This window comes from Camellia sinensis, chromosome 1 (genome assembly GCF_055761805.1).
Source record: "Camellia sinensis isolate YWXY chromosome 1, ASM5576180v1, whole genome shotgun sequence".
Taxonomy (NCBI): domain Eukaryota; kingdom Viridiplantae; phylum Streptophyta; class Magnoliopsida; order Ericales; family Theaceae; genus Camellia; species Camellia sinensis.
Window position 1 is genome coordinate 200,188,435 of NC_138961.1, and position 21,083 is coordinate 200,209,517.

Here is a 21,083-nt window from a genome sequence, read left to right on the forward strand (position 1 = left end):
TGGATAATTAATTAGGCTAAAACATTTGCAAAATTTAAATTAAAATGACAATTTATTTAAAGTGGCAGAATACAGAAATTATGTAAATAAATAATCATAGCCACGGTATAAAACAGAACAGAACAGAGGTCACAGAAGGGACAGCCAGAACAGAGGTCAATGGATCCATGACAAACAGAGGACCACAAAGTGGTCAAACAGAGGCCAGTGGTTATTTAAGTCCCCCAAGGCGTGGGACTCCCGTGATGGTACTTACAAAACATAATTGTTTATAAGGTTATAGTCAAATATATACTAAAATTTAAACTAACATATCCATGGGTTTCCTTTTACGTAAATGGAGTTTAGAAAGTAACCCACGTAACTGAAATATTTATAAACATAACTTTTATTTATATAACTTAATAAATGTAACTTGAAATAAATAAGCTATGATAACTCAAAACATTTGTAAAACATATAATGGTAAATCAAGGTATAACATATCTCACCTTAAATATAACCCTTAGCCTTACTTTTTTTTTTTTATTTATTAAAACTCTCCTAGTATGAGTTTCTTACTCTCAACTGACGAGTCTCCCTCTCTCGATTTTTTTCTTTCTTTACTTCCTTTCCTTCACATATAGCACTACCACCCCTATTTATACACAATATAAGTGATGACTCAACACCCTAAGCTCCAGGTACTCACTCCCTCTATCCGAGTCTAGTGTCCAGGTGGCTTCTCCGTTTCTCCTTCGGCAGATTTGTAATCTAACTCATTAATGGTCCTTGATCTGTTTGGATAATATGGCAAGATTGTATTTGATAGCCACTGATTTGTTTTTATCTACACAACTAATATATCTTAACTAAAATTAGTTTTAATAATAAAATTGATATTTAATTTATCTTAATAAATTTCTGTGTCATATATTTAATAACCATAATGATAAATTAATTTACTTAGCACATATAACTTATTCATTTTATTATTGCCATCATTATTCTTTTCATTCCATATATTATTGTTATTATTATTTATTTATTTACTATCTTTAACTTTAATTTGACCCAACTAATATTAGAATTTCATATTTCTGGTCTTTTGGCCCTAAATAAAAATCCCTAATTAATCCCATATAACCCCGTGCTAAATTAGATTCTGTATTTATTAGTAATTATTTAATAATATATATCGCATATACCCATAATTATATAACTATAAACATTTATATGGTATTTAATTAAACATTCAGGGTGTCACATTTCTCCCCTCCTAAATAGGAGTTTGTCCTCAAACTTGACGTACCTCAATTTTCAAAGAGGTGTGGGTATTTAGCTCGCATTTGACTCTCCGTTTCCCACGTAGCTTCTTCGATGTGATGATTTCGCCATAAGACCTTTACCAATGGTATGGTCTTGTTTCGGAGAACTTGATTACGACGATCTAGAATATGCACTGGCTGTTCTTCGTAAGAGAGATCTTCTCGAACTTCCAAGTTCTCATAGTCGATGACATGTTTTGGATCTCGGAGGTACCGTCGGAGCATTGATAAGTGAAACACGTTGTGGATATTAGATAGCTCAGGAGGTAGTGCAAGGCGATAGGCCACAGGACCAATTTTTTCCAGTATCTCGAATGGCCCGATGTAACGCAGGATTAGCTTCCCGCGCTTTCCGAATCGGATCACTCCTCTTGTTGGGGAGATTTTAAGAAACACATGATCTCCTACTTGAAATTCCAAGTCTCGTCTCTGAATATCCGCGTAACTTTTCTGGCGGCTCTGAGCAGTGCGAATTCGCTGTTGGATGAGTTGGATTTTCTCACTGGTGACTTGCACAATTTCGGGGCCTAATAATTTCCTGTTTCCAACTTCTGCCCAACACAGGGGTGATCGACATCTCCTTCCATACAGAGCTTCGTATGGTGCCATTCCAATGCTTGCCTGATAGCTGTTGTTATAGGCGAACTCTACTAAAGGTAGGTGCTCATCCCAGTTACCTTTGAGGTCCAACACGTATATACGTAACATGTCTTCCAACGTCTGGATCGTTCTTTCGGATTGCCCATCGGTTTGTGGATGATAGGCCGTGATGAACTTCAATGTAGTTCCTAAAGCTTCTTGCAATTTATTCCATAAGTGAGACACGAAACGAGGGTCTCGGTCAGACACGATTGAAACTGGAATACCATGCAACCGGATAATCTCTTTGATATATAAAGTGGCAAACTTATTTAGAGGGTACATGATTTTGATTGGTAGAAAGTGTGCTGACTTTGTCAATCGGTCTACTATAACCCATATTGCATCATTCCTTGAAAAAGACTGTGGTAGCCGGACCACGAAGTCCATAGTAATATGTTCCCATTTCCATTCAAGAATAGGGAGTGGTTGCAGCAGCCCCGCCGGTCTCTGATGTTCTGCTTTAACCTGCTGACAATGTAGACATTTAGAAACATGGTTTGCTATATCTCTTTTCATTCCGGTCCACCAGTAATGTTTTTTCAGATCATGATACATTTTTGTGTTGCCAGGGTGAACTGCAAATCTTGAGTTATGAGCTTCCTCCAGTATCTTCTTCTTGAGTTCCGGGATGTCGGGTATGCAAATTCGATTTTGAAATTTCAGTATCCCATTGCTTATCATAAAATCAGAATCAGGCGTGTTCCCTTGTTCCTCGTACCTTTTCTTCAAGAGTTTATCTTCCCATTAGCGTGCTTTGATTTCTCCAATCAATGTAGGCTCCACGATTACATTGGCGAGCAATCCATTGACCTTGCGGGAAACGAGAGTGCATGCCAAAGTTCTCGTCGACTTTCGGCTCAGTGCGTCTGCCACCACGTTAGCTTTGCCCGGATGGTGATGGATCTCTATCTCGTAGTCTTTCATAAATTCTAACCACCAACGTTGCCTCATATTCAGTTCCTTCTACGTGAATAGATATTTTAAACTCTTGTGGTCAGTATAAATCTCGCAGGTTGCACCGTAAAGATAATGATGCCAGATTTTGAGAGCAAAGATCACCGCAGCCAATTCCAAATCGTGAGTCAGGTAGTTCTTCTCGTGAGTCTTCAATTGTCGTGACGCATAAGCAATGACCTTTCCGTTTTGCATGAGAACACAACCCAACCCATTGTATGAGGCATCACTATAAATTACGAACCCATCTGCTCCGGTAGGGAGTGCTAGTATAGGGGCTGACACAAGTCGACCTTTTAATTCTTGAAAGCAACGCTCCTTTTTATCAGTCCATTCAAAGGGTGTGTTCTTCTGAGTTAGCTGGGTCAAGGGCGATGCTATTTTTGAGAAATCTTGTACGAAGCGTCGATAATAACCGGCTAGACCCAAGAAACTTCGGATTTCTGACACATTAGTAGGTCGCGGCCAGTCCACGATTGCCACAACTTTTTGGGGGTCAACCGAGATGCCATATTTATTAATGACCTGACCGAGAAAGTGTACACTAGTGATCCAGAATTCGCATTTCTTTAACTTGGCATAAAGTTTATGATCATGTAGTGTTTGTAGGACCATTCGCAAGTGCTGCTCATGGGCTTCTGGTGACTTGGAGTATATGAGGATGTCGTCAATGAAGACGATGACGAACTCATCAAGGTAGGGTTTGAACACTCTGTTCATGAGGTCCATGAAGGCTTTTGGGGCATTTGTGATGCCAAAAGGCACAACGAGAAATTCGTAGTGCCCGTAACGGGTTCGGAAGGCCGTCTTTTCAATACTTTCCGTTTTAACCTTTAGCTGATGATAGCCAGAACGTAAGTCAATTTTGGAAAATACTTGTGCGCCCTGAAGTTGATCGAACAAGTCATTGATTCGCGGCAGAGGATATCGATTCTTGATGGTGACCTTGTTCAACTCCCGGTAATTGATGCATAATCTGATCGTGCCATCCTTTTTCTTCATGAACAATACCGGAGCTCCCCAGGGTGAGGTACTAGGCCGAATGAAACCTTTTTCCAAGAGTTCCTGGAGTTGAGTCTTCAGCTCTTTCAATTCTGTCATTGACATGCGGTAAGGAGCTTTTGATATAGGCTGCGTGCCAGGTTGGGTTTCAATGGTAAATTCGATCTCTCGATCAACGGGAATACCGGGTAGATCTTCAAGAAAGACATCCGGGAATTCTCGAACTACAGGAATTGTATTAACGGTAGGAGCCTCTTTTTGTATATCAATCACATAACAAATATAACTACCACAACCCTTTCTTAGAAGTCGTTGGGCCGCCATGGAGGATATGATATAGGTAGGGTTAGAAACTTCAACCTTATTAAAGACAATTTCGGGTTGGTTTGGTAATTTGAGGGAGACCTTTTTGGCTTTACAATCGATAGAGGCGTGGTTGGCAGCCAGCCAATCCATACCTAAGATTACATCAAAGTTTTCAATATGGAGGGGAATCAAGTCTACATATAAGGTTTTGCCTTTTAGGAATACAACATAAGATCTGTACACATCAGTACTACAGGCAGACTTACCAGAAGGAAAAGACATAGACAATGTATATCCTAATGGTTTGGGTGGTGATGTCAACTTGGTAGCAAAGTGTGGTGCAACAAAAGAATGAGTTGACCCAGAGTCAATAAGGACATGAGCTGGAAGACCACAGATATAAAGTGTACCTGACACAACATTTTCGGTAATTTCTGGTTTTCCAGGTACCAAGGCGAAAGCCCGACCTTGGCGATTTTGGTCCTTCTTTTCTCCTCCAGGTCCTGCGGGTCTCCTGACTGGGCCAGAGGGGCTGGCTGTAGGATTAACCATCTTTGGACAATCCCTTAGCAAGTGGCCAAACTGTCCGCATCTAAAACACGCTCCCGTGTCTCGATGGCATTGTCCCCAATGAATCCTCCCACAAATGGGGCAAGTTGGAATAGTGCCACCTCGGGGGTTGGTAGGACCGTGGTGGCCTGAGCTGGTTGTGCCCATGTTCACCTTTTTTTGAGGTGCAACACCGGGTCTTTTGTTATCTCTTTCCCAGAATCGCTTCTTGTAGCTTGGTTCTCCGGAACGCGAGGCTTTAATTCCCTTTTCTGCTATGTATGCCCGGTCTACCACTTCTGCATAGGTTGCCAATTTCAAGACTTCAAGCCTGTCTTTAATTCCAGCATCCAATCCTGCTTCGAATTTTCTTGTGTGAACTTGCTCTCATATTCGGCCACTGTCATGGTTCCTTGTTTAAGATGTATGAATTCAGATGCCTTCTGTTCCCGTAATGAATCCGAAAAGTATTTTTCGTAGAATACTTCCAAGAATCTTACCCAAGTCATAATCTCCTCTTTGGCTAGAGCGAGAAGTCACCATTCCTGTGCATTGTCTTTGAAAGTGAAAGTGGTGAAAGTTACCTTTTGCCTCTTGGTGCAAGGCAGGGCATGAAAAATCGTTTCCATGTCTTTTACCCAAGCGTCTGCTATCATTGGGTCTGGGCCGCCGGTAAACGTGGTAGGTTTCAGATCCTGGAACTGTTTTATGGTAACCGACCCTTCTTGCTGTCTCGGCGTCCCATTGTTGATGTTAGCTTGCAAGGTTTGTAGAAAACTAGTAACCGCTCTTTCCATTACTCTTTCCATTGATTCTGTACCACTAACTGATGACTCACTCCCATTACCATTAGCCATTCTACAAGTAATAAACGAGGTATTATATTTTCAATGTAGTATATATATAGCACAACATGTAGTATACTTTATATTTATATAAACTGTCAACATTACACATTTTTATTCATTTATTTTACAATTCATATTACATTAGTCAGAATATGTTGGTGTCCCATCCCTGTGGTAAACAAAAACAAAAGTCAACAAAAAGGGGATTAGAACATATCAAGATTAGCATACAAAAGATTTTCTACTAGCCAGATCTAGAGTGGTAGGTCAGATGGGCCGAAAAACCAGGGGAAATAGTGCTGCATAAAAAGCTCGAACTCCCACGCCAACTGGATTACACCAAAACACACCCATGCTACCTGGACCGCAAAAATGGGGATAGACCGTATATGACCCACAAATGTTCGGTCGACAATCCAAACAGGTGTCTCAACATATAACAAATCATTTTCGAAGTCAACACTTTGCATATTAATGATCTGTAATGGATTTGAGACTGTGGTGAAAATGTAATCCTCGGGGTACACGTTTCCCCTTCTGGCTGCAAACTCTGGGTGTAGGGGACCTATAATATAATGTGGGCGGTCATGACCCAGGGCGATGCCAAGGACGCGAGATGGTTCGAGAAAACGTTTGCGTGTATGGGCAAGGCTGTGCCTCCATAACAAGTGTGGGTCGTCAGTAGGGTCAACCTGGATAGAAATTGGCCGACCCATCAACCGGCCAAAACCTGGGTGCAATTCCCTGACTATCTCCTCAGAATCTCCCTAACCTTCAGGTGAGGCGGGGGCAGGGGCAGGGTGTTCAGCTAAGATTTCATCTAAGTTGATGGCCTGGAGGTCATTCCAAAAAGCATCGTCAAGGTAAATTTCTGACATCCTACAACACCAGAATAAACGTGAGATTTTACGCAGGGAAAATTAACGTCACATGTAAATATTTATTATTATTATTATTTTATTTCGATTTTACCATATATATATATATATATTGGTTTTTAGCTATATGGTTTTAGTTATAGATTTATTTATAACTCTTTTTTTTTTGAACCGTTGCTCTGATACCACATTTGTCAAGACCCAACTCCAGAGGCTTAGAGTTGGAATCGTGACTTACTAACTTATTCTTATTCAAAACAAATTAAACTGCGCAAGCGAAGAAAAAAAAAATATACTTAGACAGAAATTTTATTCCATACTGCTATTTTAAAAAAAAAGAAATACATTTCTAGGGTTTTTATTATTTTATTATTCAGTGACCAGCCCCGAATAGAGACAAATGAAGCAAAATTATAAAAAAGAAGGATAAAATAGTAGTTTAACAACAATCCATAAGCAGATTCCATTTCGTGGGGTTAGGGATTTTCCTTACATCTCGTCACCTGAAAGGGTAACAGTTATAAGCACACAGCAGAGTGAGAAATACTATGCCAAAAATGTAGAGAATACAAAATATCCATGGATAATTAATTAGGCTAAAACATTTGCAAAATTTAAATTAAAATGACAATTTATTTAAAGTGGCAGAATACAGAAATCATGTAAATAAATAATCATAACCACGGTATAAAACAGAACAGAACAGAGGTCACAGAAGTGACAGTCAGAACAGAGGTCAATGGATCCATGACAAACAGAGGACTACAAAGCGGTCAAACAGAGGCCAGTGGTTATTTAAGTCCCCCAAGGCGTAGGACTCCCGTGGTGATACTTACAAAATATAATTGTTTATAAGGTTATAGTCAAATATATACTAAAATTTAAACTAACATATCCATGGGTTTCCTTTTACGTAAATGGAGTTTAGAAAGTAACCCACGTAACTGAAATATTTATAAACATAAATTTTATTTATATAACTTAATAAATGTAACTTGAAATAAATAAGCTATGATAACTCAAAACATTTGTAAAACATATAATGGTAAATCAAGGTATAACATATCTCACCTTAATTATAACCCTTAGCCTTACTTTTTTTTATTTTTATTTTAAAACTCTCCTAGTATGAGTTTCTTACCCTCAACTGACGAGTCTCTCTCTCTCTCTCAGTTTTTTTCTTTCTTTACTTCTTTTCCTTCACATACAGCACTACCACCCCTATTTATACACAATATAAGTGATGACTCAACACCCTAAGCTCCAGGTACTCACTCCCTCTATCCGAGTCTAGTGTCCAGGTGGTTTCTCCGTTTCTCTTTCGGCAGATTTGTAATCTAACTCATTAATGGTCCTTGATCTGTTTGGATAATATGGCAAGATTGTATTTGATAGCCACTGATTTGTTTTTATCTACACAACTAATATATCTTAACTAAAATTAGTATTTAATAATAAAATTGATATTTAATTTATCTTAATAAATTTCTGTGTCATATATTTAATAACCATAATAATAAATTAATTTACTTAGCACATATAACTTATTCATTTTATTATTGCCATCATTATTCTTTTCATTCCATATATTATTGTTATTATTATTTATTTATTTACTATCTTTAACTTTAATTTGACCCAACTAATATTAGAATTTCATATTTCTGGTCTTTTGGCCCTAAATAAAAATCCCTAATTAATCCCATATAACCCCGTGCTAAATTAGATTCTGTATTTATTAGTAATTATTTAATAATATATATTGCATATACCCATAATTATATAACTATAAACATTTATGTGGTATTTAATCAAACATTCAGGGTGTCACACTCTCGGCCATCAATAATTGGTCGGTCGGCAGTATAGATGGCCGGCCGGCCAAAGCTTCCTGCAGAAACCTGTTTTGACAGCAACAGAGGGCAAAACATGGCATGGCAATACATTTCAAGCAATGTTTGCACCAACCACACTCCTTATCATGTTTATGACTCAAAGGAGGATGGTCCTCGATTCTCGGACCATCAATCGCGCATTGCAATGCGTGATGGCCCAAGGAACCAAGTTGTGCATTTTCAATGTAGAATGAAATGCACATAAACAAACAATGCGCTCAACCTTTATCATACTCAATTCAAGTGGCAAAGCATGCGTGCCAATGTAATGCAACCTAGGCACGTGAGCTAGTATGCAACATGAGCATGCAAATGAACATGCAAGGATGCAACTAATCAAGCATGCAAAGTGTAATGTCAACAAGCATGGAACAAGGCCAAATATGCAACAACGCATAAGGCAAGCATGCAACATATGTAAAGGAGGGACTTACACTAATTTGGACAGCTCTCTATTAGACCCAAAACAGTGGCCAAATGCTATGGAAATGAGAGGCAAAACACACACAAGCATGCACATGTTAAGGCCTAAACACTTAAGCATTAAGAAGTATCTTTTGAGCACACTTAAAATGGAATAACCATGGACATATGGCATACATAATAAGCTTTGAGAACATGTAGGAAATGATGCCAAATTACCCTACTAATGCAAGCTAAGCATGCAACCAAGCCCAAGGACCTAAAACATGATCATATGACACATGAAGCAAATGACCAAAATGAACCAAAACAGTCCTAAATCATGCAAAAGTAAGCCCTAAGAACCACTTAGATGGCATCTAAATGACCTAATCCTAGAGGCATACACAATAGCACAAACATGAAGCATGAAACACCAACCTCTTAACACATTAAAGGGGCATCAAATGTAAGCATTCAAGCATACCATGAGGACTGAAATGACATGGCAAATGGTTCTGAACCACTGAAACAAAGCAAGTAAAGCATGCTCCCCACTCACACACCCAAGGCTAACAAGCCAAAATACAAGGTGGCTATACTAAGCATGTCATGGTCAACCAAAACAACCAAAAATAGAACTTAAGCATGCTAAAATAAGCACAAAAGCTTCATAAAGCTAGGCCAAAACAAGTAAGCATAATAGGCTGAATGCTAGGCACAAGTTAAGGCAAATCATGGCATTACACGACATGTATGCAAGGCAAGCATGGTGTGTCTAAACCAAGTAAAAACAGTGCTATATTCTGACAAAATAAGCACAAATAACAACTAAGACATGGCCAAAATGCACTTAAAAATGGTGCTCACACATGAGGCTAAAATAGCCATTTTCAAGGACAACAAGGAGAGGGGGTGGCCCTCTCCTTCTTAGGACCTTAAACCATCATCCTCACCACTGAAATCCCTCAAGATTTCAGTGGTGAGGAGGTCCAAACAAGGTGGTCCCGGAGCTCACCAAAATGGCACAAAATGGGGGCCAAACAAGCCCTAAGAGGGGTCAAACAACCCCAAAGCTCAAAGCAACCTTAAACAACTATTTTAGGCAGGTAAAAACAAGACTTTTATATATTATACACAAAGCCTAAAAATAGGTGCAAGATTGGTAAAACGGCTATGCAAAAATGGAGAATAAAGGGGAAAAGTTGTTACCCTTGTAGACCCTCTTCAAAAATAGAAGACCAGCAGCCTCCTTAGGTTCAAACCAGCTCCAAAACTCTGAAAATGACTCCTTAGCACCTCAGTAGCCAAGGTAAGGTGTAACACTAGGTGTTTGAATGCAAAAGTAAGAACAAACACACACTAAGGCAAAGAGAGGGAGATATAGAGATAGGATAGATACACTATGACCTAACCCTAGTTCAGAGCTCTCTCTAGGAAAAAATGTTGTAACCCTAATGCAGAGAGAAGAGGCTCCCTCTTATAGAGCTCCCTCTTATAGAACTCACTCTTGCAAAGCTTCTCAAGTAAGCTAGTCAAGAGAGAGATCTCTTCATACACGTGTATGGAGCGGAGCAAAGTGTATGCCAGCTAGCACAGCTGGCATAAAAATATCTGCAAAAGCAGATGTACAGTGGTCGGCCAGCCAAAAATGTCATTTTGACAAAATAAATGGCTGACCAACCATCAAGAGCGCCGACCGGCCAAAGATATGGCCGATGGCAACAAAACACTGGCTGGTGGCCTCAAGCCATGGCCGGTGATGTGTGGGGATGGCCCACAAGCCATTCCCTGCCCCTTAAAGGCAAAAACACAAGTGTTTGGTGCAAAACCAGACACAAAACAATCTAGTCGAGAGATCCTGAGGCAAGGCGCATGGCCGAGACCTCCGAGAACTCAAGACGAACACAAACATGGATGATCACGGAGTGTTCAAACGGTGACGTCCAAGTCTTGCGGACGGTCAAAAATGGGGTGTCTACAGTTGCCCCTCTTTGACAGAACTCGAAAGTCATAAGAATGACAGGAGTGAGTGTCAAAGCCCAGAGACGACCCATTTTTGACAAGGCCGAAGACTTAGACAAACATGCAAGACAATAAAGATATGCGCCCGAAGGCAGAGGCGAAATGCAACTGAAAATGCAAGAAGCCGAGCATAACTTATGATCATACAAAGAAAGCTGTAACGAAACACATACAAGGCAACAGTTTTAAGCTAGCACAAACCAAACTACACTACAATGCAGAGAGGGTGCAAGAGAATTATGCAATTCTCGATACGTCTCACTCAGAGGATACAATACCTGTGCGGCTCGTCTAGTTGCACTAGCTTCAAATGAATCGTACATACAATATCGTGTCTGAAAGAGAAAGAAAACTCAACAGGTGCAATATCGTTAGCAACATGCATAACAATGCAATCGAAAGTTGCGCGACAACGCGAATGTAGGATTTAAGGTCTTCTTAGACCAAGGGGTGCACAAATAGTGCGATGATATGCAATTGAATCTAATGTAATGCAAATGATATGCAAAATTACAAAACAAATGTAAAAACAATGCAAATAATATGCAAAACATACAAAACTATGTATAAACAATGCAAACGATATGCAATGCAATTGAATCATGATCCAATCATGAGCGGTTCAAAACCACACAAATGTCAAATAGATTGATGGAGATGCAAAGTCCGTCTACCATAGAAAAGGTGCCGCAACCCTCAAACCACAATACCAGCAGTGGAATAGACGCGTACACATGCAAAACTATGAGTGATGTAGACGGACACAGGAACAAGTAATTGGGTGGAAGACATAAGTGAGGCATGCTCTACTCAAAAAAGATTATGATCCTAATGCTGGATGCAATCGAACTACACTACAATGCAGTATATACAGTGAATATGGCGCGCGATCGAAACATATCTTGCCTAGGAAAGGCATGTACACATGCAAATCGCGTCTAACACAGAAACGGTGCCGCAACCCTCAAACCACAATACCAACAGTGGAATAGGCGCGTACACAAAAGTCTCAGATCCGTGCTTCGACGTGAAAAGTATGAGCACATACCAGACCAAGCTCAACATGAAAAGGCGCAAGCCATAGCTGGATGTGATGCGGCAAATGCATGCAAGCTACAATGCAACATATACAAATATGCAATGGAATGGAATATTTACAATGGAAAAGGCCTGCGGCCCAAACCGTATCTTGCTTAGGAAAAGCATGGACACAAACAAGCCACGTCTAACACAGAAAAGGTGCTGCAACCCTCAAACCACAATACCAGCAGTGGAATAGGTGCGTACACATGCAGAACTATGCTTCGACGTGAAAAGTATGGGTACATACCAGACCAAGCTCAACATGGAAAGGCGCAAGCCATAGCTGGGGGTGATGCAGTGAATGCATGCAAGCTACAATGCAATATTTACAAATATGTAATGGATGGAATATTTACAGTAAAATGCATGACATATGCAATATTTACAGTGAAATGCATGACATATGCATTATATATAATGAAATGCATGACATATGCACTATTTACAATGATACACGACATATGCACTATTTACAGTGAAACGCATGACATATGCATATTTGTTTTTTGTTTTGTTTTTTGAATGCATGACAATGCATGATGAAGGGAAAATGCATGATAATGCATGTTTTTTTTTTTTTTTGTGTTTTTGTTTTTGAAATGCGAATGATGCATGTTATTTTTGTTGTTTTCTTTTTTTTTTTTGAAATGCAAATGCATGATGATGTATGATTTTGAAACGCGCAACAACGCGCGGCTTTTGAGATGCATGACAATGCAAATGATCTTGGAATGCGCGACAACGCCCGGTTTTTGAAATGCATGTGAACTCGAATATGCGGCGACGCGCGTCACTTGAGGGAGATCTCCCTCTTATAGAGCTCACTCTTGCAAAGCTTCTCAAGTAAGTTAGTCAATAGGGAGATCTCTCCATACACGTGTATGGAGGGGAGCAAAGTGTATGCTAGCTAGCACAGCTGGCATAAAAATATCTGTAAAAGCAGATGTACAGTGGTCGGCCAGCCAAAAATGTCATTTTGACAAAATAAATGGCCAACCGGCCATCAAGAGCACCGACCGGCCAAAGATATGGCCGATGGCAACAAAACACTGGCCGGTGGCCTCAAGCCATGGCCGGTGATGTGTGGGGATGGCCCACAAGCCATTCTCTGCCCCTCAAAGGCAAAAACACAAGTGTTTGGTGCAAAACCAGACACAAAACAGTCGAGTCGAGAGATCCTGAGGCAGGGCGCGTGGCCGAGACCTCCGGGAACTCAAGACGAACACAAACATGGATGATCACCGAGTGTTCAAATGGTGACGTCCAAGTCTTGAGGACGATCAAAAATGAGGTGTCCACAGGGTCTTCATCCCCAACCATTAAACCATCATCGTCATGTTCAACTTCTGGTATGGCACTTATTATTGTCATAGCCTCTTCCTCGTCACAGATTGGGTGAACAGTTGTTGGGTTACCTGTCTTTCGCTGTATATAATTATGTAATGCCATTGACGCACCTACTAACTGAAATTGCACATTTGCAAAGTCATACCGAGGCATGTCTCGAATAAACCCCCATCGATTTTTTCAGGCACTGAAAGTGCGTTCCACCACACTGCGTAAGGACGAGTGCACTTTGTTAAATAATTCCCTTGGCGTGTTTGCCATCGTGTTCCGTGCAATACGTCGGAATTCTTATTGGTGGTAATGGTGGCCTTTGAATGGTGCTAAGTAACCTATCCGGTTTGGATAGCCAGAATCAACAAGATAATATTTGCCTGCAGACATGACAACAATGTATGACACCAAAACCGAACATTGTGCGTCATTTTCAAGTAACGCTGTTTCAGAAAAAATTTATAGGCCCCTAAATGTAATAACATCGCCATGTGTTACCTTCGTCAGGATGTGGGAAGGGGACATTGTCATTTGTTAGTATCTCGTTGAATATGTGACTATTATGCATACTGTTTTCCCATCCGCACGAAATGAATATGAAACACATGTCAAAATCGACTGCGGCCACGATATTTTGCGTGTGACAGCATTTCCTACCAAAATATGTTGCCGCATTTGGCCCCGTAACCCATGCACTTATATGTGTTCCGTTTATTGCGCCAATGCAGTCCTGCAAATAACCCAATTATTTTGTTGCTTAAATGGGTAACAAGTGTTTGGTTTTTTCCATACGTCACGTCCAGTTAATAATAAAAACAAAATAACTGACACTCTTTATTTATATGTCAATAATGTTTTTCAGGAGTACCTTGAACGGTAGGTATTTCCGTCTAGACCGCACGTATGGATGTATACGATGCTAACTGTATGTGGGCCGGCAATGAACAACAGTGAACTCTTTCATGGAAGTTAATACGTTATGTACGTGCCGAGACACAGTCTCCCCGGAATGTTGAAACCATTCTTGGATTTTCCGATTTTGCTTTCCTTTCAACACATGGATAAACATTGCAACGCTTTCTTCAACAACTAAGCCATGTGGACGTTGCGGGACTTGTAACCCAAAATCATTTACTAATGTCTCACACAATGCGGCAAAAACTTCCTTCGGCATGCAAACATTTTCCTCAAATTGACCCATATGGCCCGCATATAGTTCGCATATCCATACATTCCCGGTCAGTATAGAAGTGCGACACGGTGTTTTATCCATGTGTTTTTTGTACCATTCTGTCGCATACTGGCATACTTGTAGAAATGTGCAGTTGTGTTCTTGTTGCACCTGGACCGCCATTTGATTAAGCATTTCCGTTATTTTATCATTGTTGCTTCCATCCCATGGATTCATCGCGTCTTCGTTGATGCGAAACCTACAAGAGTGGCACTCTTTCAATCAGTAGGCACATGATTCATTGACTCAAATTATATTGAAGTTTGCAATTAAAAAATGCCAAAATTGTTTTTAATGTAAGTAATGTTGTCACCAATGTCATAGGAACGCATAATCATATGAATTGCATTAAAAAGAAAACCTATTCAACTTCTGCTTCACAGGGCGACGATGGTGGTAACAACCACAAAAATAGCCAGCAAACTAAACTAACAATTAAAGTTGCGGAGAAGTACGGGCATTCAAAAGCTAGCAAGAAAAACGTAATTTCCTGTTTAAAAAATAGCCACACAAAATATTAAAACATAAGCATCCCATTCATTTCCCAAAAACGAAGCACAACCATGCTTCCGTTCCGTCAACCCATGCACTTAACTAAAAGTTTTGGTCACCATAGCTAGCAATAAAAAAACAAAAACGACAGAATAAAAACATGCACACACCACCATCCTGTTTTAATACAGTGCCAACAATACCATAAGTCAAAGTTTTAAAAAGGAAGACAAGGACAGTCATCTTTAACACTCGTAACACCGCTACATCACATCCGGCAACCCCTAAACAGGTTTGCAAAAGGCGCCGACGCATTATACTGAAGCTGCTTTTGTGTAAGCCACCCAATGATGTGGTCGTCATTAGGCTGGCACATCATCACCTCTCGGTAATCGGCGTTATCCATAAGTGTCGAGGCAAAGTGGAACAACGATGTACCAATCAGGGATGGAATACTCGTCAGGCGATGCATGCACTCCGAAATAATGTACAGCGATTCGTTGCCTGTGAGGTGCCTTACTGTAACCTGCTGATTCTTCGTACGCACCACATCTGTTAGATTGTTCATGCTTTCGGCAATAACTGACGCTCTACTTGTTGCCTTCTTTGACTTTGAAACACTTGTTGATGGCGTCTTTCTCCTTTTCCCCTTTTCAATCGGAACATGCTCCAGTGAAGAATCTGAATCCACGTCCTGTACTCCTGCGGGTATCGGATCAGCAAATGGTTGGGCTCCCAAACTATGCACTGAATCAGATGAGTCATTAGCAGCTTCAGGAAGTTTCTCTTCCGGGGTCCAATGGTGCTTCCCAGTAGCTGATGCCCCCATGAAGACCGTCTCCATTAACTCACGATGTTCCAAGGTTTTTTTCCATAATTTGGCGCACACCTTGTTTATCTGCAGAAATAGAGATATATGAAAGAGGAAGACGTTACATTTCATAAAATTAATTAAAAGTTAACTAAACAAGTAAAAAATGTACTGGTAAATGACAAATATGAAACTTATTTGTACATGTACTTACCGATTCTATCTTGTCCCACCACTCCTCAGGTGCCTGAAACATACCGATGTCACTGTCAAAGCCTATCCCTGACACTTCTTTGCTTGAATCATCAACTTTGTCCATGCTTGCCACTCTTTTTTCAAGCTCATGTACTTATTCTTCAACTGTTTCGGTCCATGTTTTCTTCCTGTTTTTTTCTCAAATTTCCTTGCCAAGGACTTGTACCCTACTTGGCTGAGGACCAGGAATGGGCAATTTCCTTTAGTAATCTCTTTTGCAATCAACTGCAGGAAAACTCGGATTGAGTCACTGTCCCATGAGGCCTTGTGGCTGAACTGATGTGTCTCTTCAAGATTGCTTGACTTGTCGGTGACAATGCCTTTGCTTTTCGATTGGGTACGCGAAGAAGTACGTATGGAAGCCATTACTAATGTACGGTTACAGAAGATTACCATAAAAAATTCGGTTGTTATATACAAACGCGTAAGCCATTACACATTACAAACAAGAAACAGAGAGATAGGATGCTAAATTAGGGAGCATATAACCATTGCACAGTAATAACATACGTACACTGGTTCCATGGAACTAAGTAGTGGGCATAGTTATGATATTCATTAATACGTCGTTACATTTCGTACTAACAAAGGCAAAGACAGCTTAAAGTCATACTAGAACATACTACGAACATACTAACAACGTCCTAACGTGTTTGTACATACTGACAACATCCTAACCTTTCTTACATACGAACAATGAATCATGTAAGTAATTAGTTTATGTTATCTGTGTATCAGGTTAAATATTTTCTGAATACAATGTTAGTACATGTTCCAATGGATACGTATACAAACTTCAACTTCCTTCCGTTTATTTTAAGGAAAAGCAGCCTACATTCTCATGGTTTCACTGTGAAGGTGGTAATACAACGGTAAATCTGTAATTTGGTAAATTTGGATTTCAATGAACATAACAACAGGGCATGAGCACCGTGTGTTTACATGATTGAGATGAAGAATTCATGATCAAATTATATTATTACTTTTTTCCTACTTATTATTATTATTATTATTATTATTATTATTATTATTATTATTATTATTATTATTATTATTATTATCTTCTGATGTTTTTTGACATTTTCGAATAGTGTATTGATATCAATAATTTTGAAGATTAAAGTTTGTCTCCACAAGTACACACAAATTAAACTTACTTTTTTGAATGAAAAATACAGCATTAATTTATATATACTTAGACTAGATCAACTGAGAAAGAGTTATATTGAACTGGTTTCTGTATTAGCTTTCAATGAAGATAGATATGAATGAAGAAAGCAGAGGGTCTTATCCGCATGTAACATAATGATGGTAACAGTGTTTGAAGAAGTGAAGTTCAATAATGACAACCCAAAAATGTGTCATTTATTTAAGAATCAAGACTGCCTGTGAGGAGTGTTTTTTGGAAGACAGATTGGGACATTTTTTTCACCATTGACAAATCAATAGGTAATTTAATTTGCTTCAAATCAATAGGTATTTCACAGATGGAGACATCGTCTCCAGCATTGACTCACAAATGACAGAACCCATTTAGATCATGTGTTTTCCTTATTCATTGACAGACCATTTCATAACTCATCAATCGGTAATTGACAGATGATAAATGAAGTTTATTATGACAGTGATAAGTAATCAAATGAATTTTGTAACAGAAATTGATATTCATTCACAGAATTGATGTCATCAGTCAGCAGTTGAATGCCATAAATGTGAAATTGTGATCTGAAATTGATAATTTGTAATGTGACTTCTAAGAGAAAAAAAAATTGCAGAACAGACTGTTTTGAATAGAACAGGTGCCAAGAACAGAACAGGTTGAATATGAATGACTGTTTTTTTACCATGGGTTGATCTATATGAAAATATAAGAACAGATACATATATCTGCCTTCAAACCGAACAGATTTATATATAAGAACAGAGATATATCTGCCCGAAATGTATGAAATGTAATCGTAATGAACCCAAACCGAACAGATTTTACAGATTTTCATATAAGAACAGATATATAAATAAGAATAGATATATATTAAATTATATATATATATATATATATATCTGCCCCAAATGTGTTTGTTAGTAACCGTAATGAACCCAAACCGAACATAATTTACAGATTTTCATATAAGAACAGATATATATATATTTTTGTTATATATATATGTATGTATATATATTTGCCCAAAATGAGTGAGATGTAACCGTAATCCAGGATAACCGAACAGATTTTTAACATAAGAACAGATATGGTTTAATTTTTCAAAGAGATATATATATATATATACTTATATATCTATCTGCCCAAAATGTATGTAATGTAAGCGTAATCAACCCAATCACGACGGTAAAGAAACAAATCGGTCATGAACCCAAGCCGTTATGAACCCATACTATGCAGATCGGAAGCAGGGGCCACACAAACGCGAAAAAGGAAACGAAATCAGTTAGGCCATAAAGCATTACCTACAGATCGGTTTGTGTTTGAGAGGGTTGGTTCTTGTTCGCCGTCGCGGATGCGTACTCCGTTGCCGATCACCTCTGCGAAGGTGGTTTAGATGTCGTCGTCGCCGCTGGTATTTTCGAATCGCCTATTTCGCTTGTTCAGTGCCATTTGGGAAGGGTGTGTGTGTTTTGGATGAGGCGTTGTCCCTCAGAATGAGAGGGATCTCTTCAGGGTATTTTCGTAAATTTACACCAATAAGGGTTTCAAACATACCCGTGAATACAGTTTTGTCTGGATGTGGCTAAATCAGCCTAATTTGTCCGGACGTGGCTAATTTAGCCCAAGTTTTGCTTTCCAAACGGTGCCTAATTAGTATATTAATTATTGTGTCAACACTAGTTATAATATTATTATCAACCTCACTCATTATATAAATTACAAATACTAAAAACTTCTTAAATTATGTCACATTATCAATTCACTACAAAATATTAAGGTTTTAGAGACTAAAATTTAAGGATAGAATTATTTTTTAAGGACCAAATATTTTTGTTGTGAAAACTGTCATTATGTTTTTAGCAACAAAAATTAGATATTAGTGATGAATTATTATCCTTTTGGGACCAAATTTTTTGTCTAAAAAAATAAATTATTTTGAAACCAAATTATTTTGTCCCTAAAAGTCTATTTATTAGTGACATTTACAAAATTTTGTTGCTAAAAGCCTTATTTTTGACTTTTCGAAACGACCTTTTAGCGACTATCCTCATGACGATAGAAATTGGTCCCCAAAATGTCTTTTGCAACAAAATTTTCACTTTTAGAGACCAAAATATTTGGTCTCCAAAACTGTTAGTTATTGTAGTGATTAATACACTAGTTAGTACACTAATTGATGTATATAGCATTTTTCTATAGTATTAGTTCTATTAGATATTTTTAGAAGTTGTGTAACTTCGTTTGATAACATTTATATATATATATATATATATTAATTCATGGAAGTTGCAGAACTTGTTTGTTTGTGTATTTATTATTATTATTATTATTATTATTATTATTAATTATTCTTAGGAAAATTGTTGAGTAAAATTAAAATTTTTCACATGATAAATATTACATTATTATTTAAAAGTGTGTCGTCATATGATGTTTTCTGCATTATAGAGCATGTCATACAACACATGATATTTAATTAGCATTGTTCATGTTTTAAATTATTTTGTTTAAATTTGATCTCTATCAAAACCTGTCGCATTTATCTATCCTTAAATTGTTGGTAATTAAATTTACACTTTGAATAACATTAGTACTTGTTTTATTGTTATTATAGATTAATATACTCTTTTGATCTCTTGTTCTTTAAATACTTAAAATAGCTAATTTAGAAGAAACTGTTAGTGTGAAACCTGAAAATTTTAATGGAAATTTTTTTGATAGATGGCAAAAACAAACAAAATATTGGTTGACCGTATTAGGTCTTATGTCTGCCATAAAATATCAGGATTTTGTTGGATTTTGGTTGTAACCTGAAAAAATTGAATTTCATTGCTGTAATAGAATCCTTAGTATTTGTCTGATCATTTGTATATTGTGTATCAGTCAACCACATCAATTGCAAAAGAACTATGGAAAACCTTAGACGCCAAATATGGAACTTAGATATTGGTATCGATAGGTTCACTGTCACTAATTTTAATGGGTATAAAATGAAATATGACAAACTTGTAAGAGATCAAATACATGAGTTTGAAGAACTACTTAGAAAAGTAGAAAAGAAAGGGACAACTTGTAGTGAGGAGTTTAAAGTGTCTTGCCTTATCGATAAATTACGTCTATCTTGGAATGACTTTGCTAAGCGTCTTAAGCACAAACAAGGAGATTTGTCATTAACTCAACTAATCAATATACTTAGGGTGGAAGAGAACCATAGATCGAATCTAGAAGCCAGAAAAGACAAAACTCCTAAGGTAAATTTGGTGGATAATTGGAATAAGAATAGTTTTAACAATAGGAATAACTTTCGACCTAAAGGTAAAAATTTCAAGAACAACTTTAATTTTAAACTTAGAGGTCAAAATGGCAAACACCATAATAACAACTATCAAGCCAATACTAATAATTTTAAGGGACAATGGAGTGGCAAAAGGTTATGCTAAGTGTATGGAAGAGCCAATCACTATGTTAAGAGTTGTTTTTTTAAGAAGATTGATAAGTATAAACCAAGGTTCAACAACAAGCAAAGAAATCAAGGTCATATTGCTCAAGTGAATATAATTTTGGAGAAAAAAGAAATTGCCGGACCATTTTTTAAGTATAATCCTGAAATTAATTCTACTTTTGAATATCAAGATTGGTGGTTAGATTCTGGGGCTTATATATATGTGCGTTCTGATTATGGTTATTTTAAAACTTTCTAGAAATCAAGTGGAGAAAGTGTAACTTTGGGGAATGGATTAGTCGCACCAATACTTGACATTGGAGATATAGATTTGAAGATAACTTCTGGAAAGATCTTAACTTTGAAAGATGTGCGATATATTCCTGAAAGTAGAATAAATCTTATTAGTGGATTGTGTTTAGTATAGTTAGGTTACAAAGTTGTAATGGAATCAAATA

General features: G+C 38.0%; 2 protein-coding genes across 2 annotated transcripts; both read right to left on the reverse strand.

Annotated features, from left to right (window-relative positions):
- Nucleotides 1–1,292: 1,292 nt before the first annotated feature.
- Nucleotides 1,293–4,763, reverse strand: LOC145822219 (uncharacterized). The gene is made up of 4 exons (XM_082918827.1): nucleotides 4,478–4,763; nucleotides 3,722–4,159; nucleotides 1,985–2,164; nucleotides 1,293–1,858 (listed from the first exon to the last, which is right to left on the reverse strand). Exons 1-4 carry the CDS (start codon nucleotides 4,761–4,763, stop codon nucleotides 1,293–1,295), a joined length of 1,470 nt encoding a protein of 489 aa, XP_082774953.1.
- Nucleotides 4,764–15,220: 10,457 nt separating this feature from the next.
- LOC145822222 (uncharacterized) lies at nucleotides 15,221–16,082 on the reverse strand. Its single transcript, XM_082918832.1, has 2 exons — nucleotides 15,978–16,082; nucleotides 15,221–15,850 (listed from the first exon to the last, which is right to left on the reverse strand). The coding sequence occupies exons 1-2, from the start codon at nucleotides 16,080–16,082 to the stop codon at nucleotides 15,221–15,223; spliced, it is 735 nt and encodes a 244-aa protein (XP_082774958.1).
- Between the last annotated feature and the right edge of the window lie 5,001 nt (nucleotides 16,083–21,083).